This window comes from Hippocampus bargibanti, linkage group LG07 (genome assembly GCF_051943395.1).
Source record: "Hippocampus bargibanti isolate YZ-2025 linkage group LG07, ASM5194339v1, whole genome shotgun sequence".
NCBI lineage: Eukaryota > Metazoa > Chordata > Actinopteri > Syngnathiformes > Syngnathidae > Hippocampus > Hippocampus bargibanti.
Genome location: NC_142740.1, coordinates 16,455,041 through 16,465,199, shown reverse-complemented (window position 1 = coordinate 16,465,199; position 10,159 = coordinate 16,455,041). Strand labels below are relative to the sequence as shown.

Below are 10,159 nucleotides of genomic sequence, written 5' to 3'. Positions count from 1 at the left end.
AATGGCCCTCGAGAGGAAACCGTAACTGCAATGTGGCCCCGGCAAAAAAATGACTTTGACATCCCTGGTCTAAACTGAAGCAAAACTGACAAACGTGAACAAACATGCAAGCGCAGACTGCATTGGTTTCAGCTTCGTGGGGCAGAAGAATGCAGGACTGCCTCTTTTTACAGTTTGTCTCACAGCGGTTGCTAGCGAATGAATAAATCATACTGATGCCTTGAAGTTGTCAATGGGTACGAATCATGTTCAGAGGTCCGCTGCAGACGACCACGGAGGGGGAGTGAAAGGTGGAGAGAGGATGGTTTTCCTGAGGGGAGAGAGAGAGAAAGAGGAAGGAGTGAAGGGTAAGAACGATGCAAGCTGGCAGATGGGAGACAGAAAGGCAGGTAAAGTATGACGAGAGGGAGGGAGGTCTAGACTGGCAGCTGCTCTGTAACAAAGAGACAGTTCCGCACACGCTCGTCGTATTACACATGAACACGCTCTTAAAAACAATACGCTCCAGCCTGCTGTGATACCCTTCGTACCATTACAAATGCTCAAAATGTTACATCATGCTCTTACATATACATCTCTCGAGCATTGAAAATTGTTAGTGTTTTTTACCACTCGATTGTAAGTATCCGATTAAAAAGAATTACAGCACACACATGATTCCTGTAAAAGGACAGGTTATCGCCCGGATCAATTTTCATATGGTAGCGTGGTGATATCAGCACTGAGCCAATGATTTCATGCCACACTGCGGACATCTCAGACTCCCAGTGCATTGGAGCCGCCTTCATCTGCCAGCGAGAATTCGATATGAAGGCAACCTTGGTTGTCATTATGGTATTTTGAAAGCAACCTCGGACCAACCGATTTGAAATTTTGAATTGCATTTGAAATTCAGTGCATGTCCTGTGCTCTGCGGTGCATGAAAATAGTTTGTTTGTGTTTTCGCTTATGCAATGTACTCCTGGGGACAAAAAATAGCATAGAATTATTCATGTCCAGATTTTGAATATCAGAATCAGAATCAGAATCAGAATACCTTTATTCGTCCCGCAATGGTATAGTATAATAGTATAATATAATAGTATAATATAATAATATAATATAATAATATAATATATTATATAACATATAATATAAAATATAATATAATATAATGTAATATAATATAATATAATATAATATAATATAATATAATATAATATAATATAATATAATATAATATAATAGTATAATAGTTGCCATCACAAAACCTTGCATGTGTTTTGAGAGTCAAACATTAATCAATCTCTGGACAAGACAGACATTGTTTTATTTTTAACCTGTCAAAGCTAAAGACACGACCCACCACAATAATCTGCTGGTATTACAGTAAAGTCTCGTTATATCGATATCGGTTATATCGATAGTACTGCTTATTACGATACTATTTCTATGAATGCAAGGAGAAAATTTACATGCCGCAGGATCGGATATATCGATAGTCCGGTTATATCGATATTTTTTCCGACTCCCGAGAATATCGATATAACGAGACTTTACTGTATTTCAATTGTCCCAATGGACTTCCCTTTCCTACATCAATAACAATAATCTATCACCTAGAACACGAAATGCTGTCCACCGTCGTGACCCGGAAAGGGTTAATGCTTCATTTTCATATTCAGGGTAAATGGTGGGGTGGGACCGCGGCACCCTCAATAAATTGAGTAGAGGCATTCTGACTAACATGAATGTTGCTATTAAACTTATACCCAGTGGCAGACCGTCAGGTCTTCAAAGGCTTCTCTGCTGGCCTAAATATATCTGAATCACAGACTGATGTTAATTATCATTTGTACATAATTCTTATTAAATAATTCCAAATTGTTTTTCAGCTTCCTTTGATTACTTTTCCCCTGTTGCACCGATTCCAGACGTGCGTTTTCGTATTTAATCATTGAACCAATCACATTTCCGTCATCATTTGTTACCAGGGTCAGAAATCTATCTGGACACCTTCGCAATCAGTTATGCAAGCCCTGTCGCCTCAAATGTGTTGATCAAATTGTTGCTCTAACCAATCAGATTTTGAGTTGACAACTCAAAAGGGGTACCAACGCCTTCTTAAAGTTTCGCAAACTATGATTAGCAATTACTAGCCAATCAGTTTGCTAAAACTGCTCTAATCACAAGCTGCTAGTGACAAGAGCATACTGGCCAGAGCAAGCACACTGTATCAGTAGCGAGCTGAATAAGCAAATATATTGTGTTGATTTAATACCTATTTTGTCAACCCACAATGGCTGATGGAGGAGAAGAATTGAATTTGGTCGGAGATGTACTGTTTAAGCCATTTTCAAGATTGGCTTTTCATCATTAAGAAAGGTCGTGTAACTGGCACCAATATTGTCATTGGCAAAGAGATCAAATAATATTGCAATTTTATGCAGTCATTATTGATGCTTCACCATCCTTTGCCAATCATCTTCCCTGTAGTGTCAAATAGCAACTTCTGACCCGGTGTGAAAGAGCGACTTCTGAATCCACACATTGATGGTAAAAACTCAAACAGTTTAATGACAGTATTTCTTTCTTCACAAGTAATTTCCTTCTCTAGTACAGTACAGGACGTGTAGTAAATCACACCACACTTTTTTACAGTGGCAGCTGCGGATTGATTCAGCGTAGCACTACTGAAGGCCGAGGAGTGACGAGCACAGGCTGCCACTGCTTATACCAAATGTGATTCACCTCATGATCTTTTCACCCAATACAGAAGGCTCCAAGTAAGCCTCACGCCATTTGGCAATGTCAGAAAAAAGACAGGAATTTCAACTTAAGCCACTCATGCAGGAAGAGGATAAAATGTGTTCTTGTTAGAGCAAAGTCCTAGAAACTCACGAGAGCCCAATCAACGGTTAATGTGCAAGTTCTCGTCCTGCGCCACCTGTGCAGGCCTCCTCTGTGGCGCCTGTTCCCATGGCAATTTCTCAAGGTGTTTCAAGCAATACGGAGCCGTGCGGCCTTTGTGTGCGCTGATACTCACAAGGCGGCCTGCTTCGCCCGCTACCAGAACCTTGGAGGGGGGGGGGGGGGTCACGTCTGATCAAAGGTGCTGGTCACAGCCATTAGGCCCAGCGGCCCATACCCAACATGAAAAGCTGCTATTTTGTAAAGGAGGGCAGGAGAGAAAGAGGGGGAGAAAAAAACAACAGGGCCCTCTTCATTTAAAAAGCAAGCAAACTGTGAAATAATTGAAAAGGTGTGTCAATCAAGCACAGGCGCACAGCGGGAACGACGAGATTCCCAGGCTCAGCTCTGGTCGAGCACTGAGCCATGGAGGGCTGCTCAAGGGGGCAACCCGAGAAATTAAAGAGCCGGCGGGGGAACAAAAAGAAAAGTAGGAGGAAAAATGTGTGTGGCAATTTTCCGCCATTCTTCCACACTTTGTGTGCTCTATTCAAAAGTTAGCTTCATAAGTTCTTGCCTTTACCTCTCAGGTGCGAACAAAGACCCCCCCCCAAACTCACAACCACCACCCCATCTTAAAAGCAGCACCTTTACTGTGCACGCCCTTCTCCCACCCCCTCACCCTATCCCTCCTAAACCCCCCCCCCCCCAGCATGAGCTGGACAAAAGGGAAGGAACCCCATGAGAGTTTCATTTGCTTTCCTTTGCCTTTTTTGCCCCCTTTCCAAGGTCAGAAAAGGCTTGAATGATCTGACGATGGGCTAACATCCAAAAAAGGGGGATGGAAGAAAAAGAAAGAGTATTAATTTTTTTTCCAAAAAGACTTCAAAATCCCCATAGAAGGGAAAATAAATGGCGAGTCCACAGTTGACTGGACATGTATAGCGCGGCATTTGCTTGTAATGGCAGCTTGAGCTTATTGACAGTCCCAGCCCAAACATGTCAAAGGTTAAGAGATCTCCCCAACTGCAAGTGGGAAGCCAAAAGCACCTTTTTCATGAGCTCAATGGGGCCATCAGTTGATACTTGCATAGCAGAACACACTGAAGAAGGGCCCTTCACTCTCCAATGCCACTAAAGAGCAAACAGCTAATTGGACTCCAGTGTTTCTTCTTTTGATATCATTTTAAAAAGACTTGCATTTTGTACCGTTAGCTTGTGGACTCTTGGGAAGAAAAATGCCATAAGCCATAAACCGCAACCTCAAGGACACTTCTCTCTTACTCATACACTTCAATAAGCTACTAAACATGTTTTTAGAGTATAATTACCCTCATACCACACTTCAGGAAAAAAGTAGGATTAATAGAACAATAGGCTCTATGAAGACAAAGAATTAACATAATAGGCCCTTTTAAAAATAAGAATAAGAAACCTTTAATAGCCCCACAATAGGGCAATTTTAGGGTTCAATTTGTCATTTGTTGTTGTAAAATACGACGACGACCCAAAAAATAGCTTGGCATTTATTGCATGCAATGTTACAAATTAGAATATGATGATGATGGAGTTGCTGTAATTATTAGGAAACCTGCACTTATTTATTTCCCTTCCAGTTCCATTTTGATGTATAGGGAGACAATGACACGCTGAGTATGTTCCTTATATTGAGTCTGTTATTTTATTTTCTTGTTTAGTGGATTCCCTCCCAAAGACAGGATGTTGGACATGAAAGCAAGGTGATAGGTCCTGACTGTAATAGGGAATAAAGCTGCATGTTCTGAAGTAGATTTCAAGGCTTCATTGCCTCATTTTGCAGATATTATATAGAGCAAACTTTTTTTTGTCTATAACACAGGTGTCAAAGTCAAGGCCCGCGGGCCACATCATTTTTTCCGGCCCGCGAAAGCAAATCAAACTTGTTAAATTCCATGATGATTGCTAAAATCTGAGCCAAAATTTCATATTTTTGGATGTCAACCACAATAAAGTAATTATTCTTGACTTCAGATTTCATTCATTAATTTGCTGTGTGCTCTATATGTAATATTTGAAGGGATTTAAACATTCTAATGGGTTCCCCAAATTCATAACGGCCCTCGAGAGGAAACCATAACTACAATGTGGCCCGCGGCAAAAAATGACTTTGACACCCCTGGTCTATAAGGTCTGTTATTTTGTCATACCATTTGACTTTTTTACACTAATGAGGAAACTCTCAAAATATGCTTTGCCTTAAAATCAATAACACATTTTTTACGATAGATTTTTACGTGACGTATCCAGAGGCCATGATAATCTAATTGAAACATGCAAAAATAACAAAGCTTCTTTCAGATCGATGATGAAATATGTTCTGCATCTCAGTATAGTCCAGTATCACACCTAAAAGCATGACTGTATTGCATTGTAGTCCTTTTAGCATAAGTCCCTCAAGTGCAGGGGTCGGCAACCTTTACGACTCATAGAGCCATTTGGACCCATTTCCCACAGAAAAGAAAACACTGGGAGCCACAAAATCCTTTTGACATTTAAAATGAAGACTACACTGCATCTTTTCATCATCGTTGTTTACCTTTATATATGCATAAACAAACTATAGTGTTTTGCATTTATGAATCAATGAACTGTTACAGAGAAGCGAAATTACATTTCTGCACGCAACAAAAACATTTTAAACTCTGAAAAAAAGACGTTGGGTTGAAGATTACTTTCAAATATAATACTCAATGTCTATTTGAAAAAAAAATAATATTTGCAAAATGGCAAATACAATATTTATCACCTGGTCAATGTGATTTCTGCTCCTGCGCCTCAGCGCACAGCCTCTGCACATTGTCGATGGTTGTGACGTATATTATGAGCGACAAAAAAATGAATGTTGTATTATTTATAATCATCATAATTTTCGAATTTAGAATTACATTTTAAAAACGAACGAACTAAAATAATATATATTGAATTAAATACTTATTATTTATTTTCTAAAGCCGCAGGGAGCTGCAGCAGGGGGGTGAAAGGAGCCGCGCGTTGCCGAAGCCTGCTCTAGTGGTTGCATAAGGCACCCGTAGCCGCTACAGTTGCTTCTATTGTATGCGGCTGAATTTCCAAACTTTTATATTTAATGGTAGTACATCAGATATTTTTTATTTTTTGTTTTTCAATGTGACCTACAAAAGCTTGCACAGTGAGGATTTTAAATATACATTTTATTTGATTACTATCGGGAAAAAAAAACACCAGTTGCCGAATTTAACCTGGCAATAATAATAAAAAAAATAAGTAATAATAAATATACCAAAATGTCACATATAATAATGAATTATTATTATTATTATTATTAATATTATTATTATTATTAGTAGTAGTAGTAGTAGTAGTATTATGAAAACCTGAGCGAGGGCAGTTAATGTTGATGTGTCCATTGATTCAATTAAAATAACAACCAACAACTGAACCACACCCGTTTCTGTACATCCCACATAGCCTGTGTACAAAACAGCAGGTGTCTAAATTTCAGTGTTTCTTTTATATTTTATGTTTTTAGATAAAATTAACTTTGAAAATGAATATAAAGGCAGTTGAATTTGACCTATAACTAAAACAATAACATATAAATGGTGAAAGTTTGCGTTGTGTTGAAGCTGGTCAACGTCAAAGGTGCAAACGTGAAAGCAAAATGTAGATTATGACAAACACGCTTCCTGCACTCCTGCGTGTGGGACGTCCGAGCAGCAATTACCGCTGGAAGCACTTTCAGGCACCAGCGGATTTTATTGGCCTGGACTAATCCCTCATAAATCCTCGCAGGGCTCCAATCGCCAGCCGGGCCTCAGCTAATTGCTCACGAGTCACTTGCACGCTCCAGGTGCCACCAGAGCACACCCGGTGTTTGTAAACACAGCTCGTAAAGGGGGAAAAAAAGAGGAAGAGGAGTGCTGCCATCAAAGTGTGAAGTGAGAGGATCAGAGGCAGTGGAGGAATGATGGGGGTGCAGCTGGATGCCCTACCTGGATGGACTAATGGGGTATTCCCTGGTCTCATGCAGCTGGAACTAGTCAAGACCAAAGACACTCAACAGGAACTCCACGTGTTTGTTTACTTTGGCTTTGTCTTTTTTGCTTTGGACTCTTTGTACTCGGTGGTGTCTGCGGGATGATCTCACCCGGCAGACATGACGTGCCAAACAGGATGGTTGAACTTGAAGCGCGATGGGAGAAGCGCATTCTTTCCTTGGCATGTACCTTGGCTATGCTGAACATTATTTCCAGACTTTACAATAGTAAAATACAGACTTTTGACTCAGTACCGTATTTTCCGGTATAAAAGCCGCACCAGAGTATAAGTCGTACCCCCAATGAATGGTGTATTTTCTTTTTCCACATATAAAGTGCACCGGACTGTATGGCAAACTATCAGTGAATGACAAAAGTTTTCCAAATATAATACGATAAATATATAAAATATTCTAAATATAAGGCACACCAACATTGTAAGGTGCTACAGGAGAGGCTGGGGTTACGCACAACTTGGGAAATGGAGTCAGTGGCTTCTGCCAGTAGTTGCGAGACCTGTTGTGGCTCAATATTACTTCATGTATAAGACGCACCTGCGTATAAGGCCATCTTTTGAAGAAAATTTAGGCTTTAGGGTGTGCCTTATACACCGTAAAATACGGTACGAACATGGTATAGGGTGACTTTATTAGAGTAAAAAAGATTCTTTTTTTTAGAGCAAGGGTGTCAAACTTATTTTTTGCCACGGGCCACATTGTAGCTCTCTATGGTTTCCTCTCGGCGCCGTTATGATTTTGGGGAAGGCGTTGGAATGTTTAATTCCCTCCACATACTACATACAGAGTGCAGAACAAATTAATGAATACATAGTTTTCCAATTTGAAGTACAAAATAATGACTGTTATTGTGGTCTCCATGGAACAATTTGAAATTATGGTTCAGACTTCAGCAAGCATCATGGAATTTCACAAGCTTGATATGCTTTTGCGGACCGAATAAAATGATGTGGCGGCCCAGATTTGGCCCCCGGGCCTTGACATTGACACCAGCACCTGTGGTTTAGAGTCTGCATCAGAAACAAAATCTGATGACATCATATTTTTTCTTCAGGCATGGTAGACAGTATGAGGGAATGATTGAAATTAATTTTTGTACACTGCATTCCAATTAAACCACAAACAGTTTTAGAACTTACAACCCTCTTGATGTTTGCCATTTAAATCTCAAAGAGGCTATTCTAATATCCGGCAAAGAAAAAAAAATAATGCATAAAGTCAATTTTAAAAACTCCAACAGGCGCAGACATTGTGATCTTAACCTGTTAAAATGTTTTGGATGAAATAAAACTTTTGATTTTCGTAAATGTCACCTCCAAATGCTAATAATTCAACAAATAATATTTTCAATTCTGAACAAACCCTTCATTACTGTGCAGCTTTATCGGTGGTGAAGTGTCTATGCAACGGCCCCTAGGAAGCTTTTCTCACTAATTATTAAGCAGAGAATAAAGTTGAATCTTAATCAGTGATTTTATTGGATCTTGCAGGTTATTCTCTTTTTTTATGTAAGAAAGCGATGATTGTGTATGCATTCATCACATTTGTGCGCAAATAAAACTGTGGGGGGAAAAGTCGTCAAAAGAGATATCTTCTCATGCAGTAATAAGCTCACAGTCACGATAGATCATTCATACCCTCAACGTTTGTGACAATGGCTGCGGAACATTATTTTATTTTATTTTATTGTATACAGACAAAAGCCAGATGAAGCTGAGCCACATGGGACTCATTTGCAAGCCGGAGGAAACTTAACTTGCAAACTAGTCAGCTTATTCACTGCGTTAGCAGGAGCACTCGGGGGGCTTTTTTTTCTTTTTTTTTGTGGCCGTCTGCAAACAACTACGGGCAAACAACTACGGGCATCATCGAGGTTTACCAGCCCCCTCCCGAACAATTCCGACAAGAATCTCCCCGGTTCCGCAATACGATCTAATTCAACGTGTGTTGTATGAAAGCTTTGTGTCTCTGTGCTTTCTAGCTTGTACTAGCCACAGAGCATCTGGCATCCCATTGATCGAGCAGCTTTTGATGAGGATCTCTCACACATACACACACACACACACACACACACACACACACACACACACACACACACACACACACACACACACACACACACACAAAGCTAACTGTGACTCTTGTTCTCTCTTCTTTTATTTTCCAGGTCTGATGGAAATCCGATCTGTCAGTGTGGGAGTCGTTGCCATCAAGTCTGTCAGCACCGGGTTGTACTTAGCTATGTCCAAGAAAGGCACGCTCTTTGGATCGGTGAGTACACAAACTGACAACCTTCGGAGGATAAGGTCAATCTCAGAAGACATCTGAGATTTGTTTCAACTAGGGTGTTGGTGCATCGTGAAAATGCCAGATTGTCGAAAAGGGGGGCCTCATTTATGCTAAAACATGACTTATTTACTTAAAAATCCCAAAAGACACAGGAAACAACATTGTGTGAGAAATATTTAGCATCAGAATAAAAGTTTAGATTTATTTAGATTTTATTTATATTTTGTTTTCTACTTCTTTCTTTCCTTTCCTCTTCCTTTCATAACTTTGCTACTGTGAAATGTAAATGTCTCCACTGCGAGACGAATAAAGGTACAGCCAATCCAATCCAATATCTATTTGAGTGATAGCATAAAAATCACACGGAAAAGGAAATCTCTACAACAACAACATTCACATTTTGTGTTTTTTTAGGAAGGGAAAGAAAGGCTTGTCTATTCAGCGTGCGAGGTCTGTGAAACTTGACGCGAATGGCTGGCTTATTTTTCTTGCAACGATAGTAACACCAAAAGTAGCCAATATGTTACTTTTTTAACATAAGGCAACTTGTTAGTTAGCTGACTAGCTAACTTAATTGATTGAATTGGATCATCCTCTCTAGTATATAGGGAAAGAGAAGCTCTATGCTTAGTGTGAGCAGTTCGTATACAATTACAGGTCCTACATTTGCTCAACGATGCCTGAAAATATTGTATGATCTAAAATGAGTATGTTAAATTCTTACGAAAATTGAACTCAAGCCTCAAATGCCCTTCATTTTCTTTGGTGAACTTTTCTGAAGAATTTGACAACACTTTTAGTCTGCACTAACTCAAACAATGACTTAATGGTGAGAAGAGGTGTTTATTTTGGGCGTTGCGTGTGTTTTCTAAGAGAAGAGACCGCCATTTTAGGCATTTTACTTTTGAA

General features: G+C 39.7%; 1 protein-coding gene across 1 annotated transcript in view; it reads left to right on the top strand.

Annotated features, from left to right (window-relative positions):
* The window catches only part of fgf22 (fibroblast growth factor 22), a 33,586-nt gene that overhangs the window by 19,033 nt on the left and 4,394 nt on the right, over positions 1–10,159 (top strand). The window contains exon 2 of the mRNA XM_088999865.1: positions 9,129–9,232. Coding sequence (XP_088855991.1) covers positions 9,129–9,232 — 104 coding nt within the window. The remainder of the gene's footprint in view (positions 1–9,128; positions 9,233–10,159) is intronic.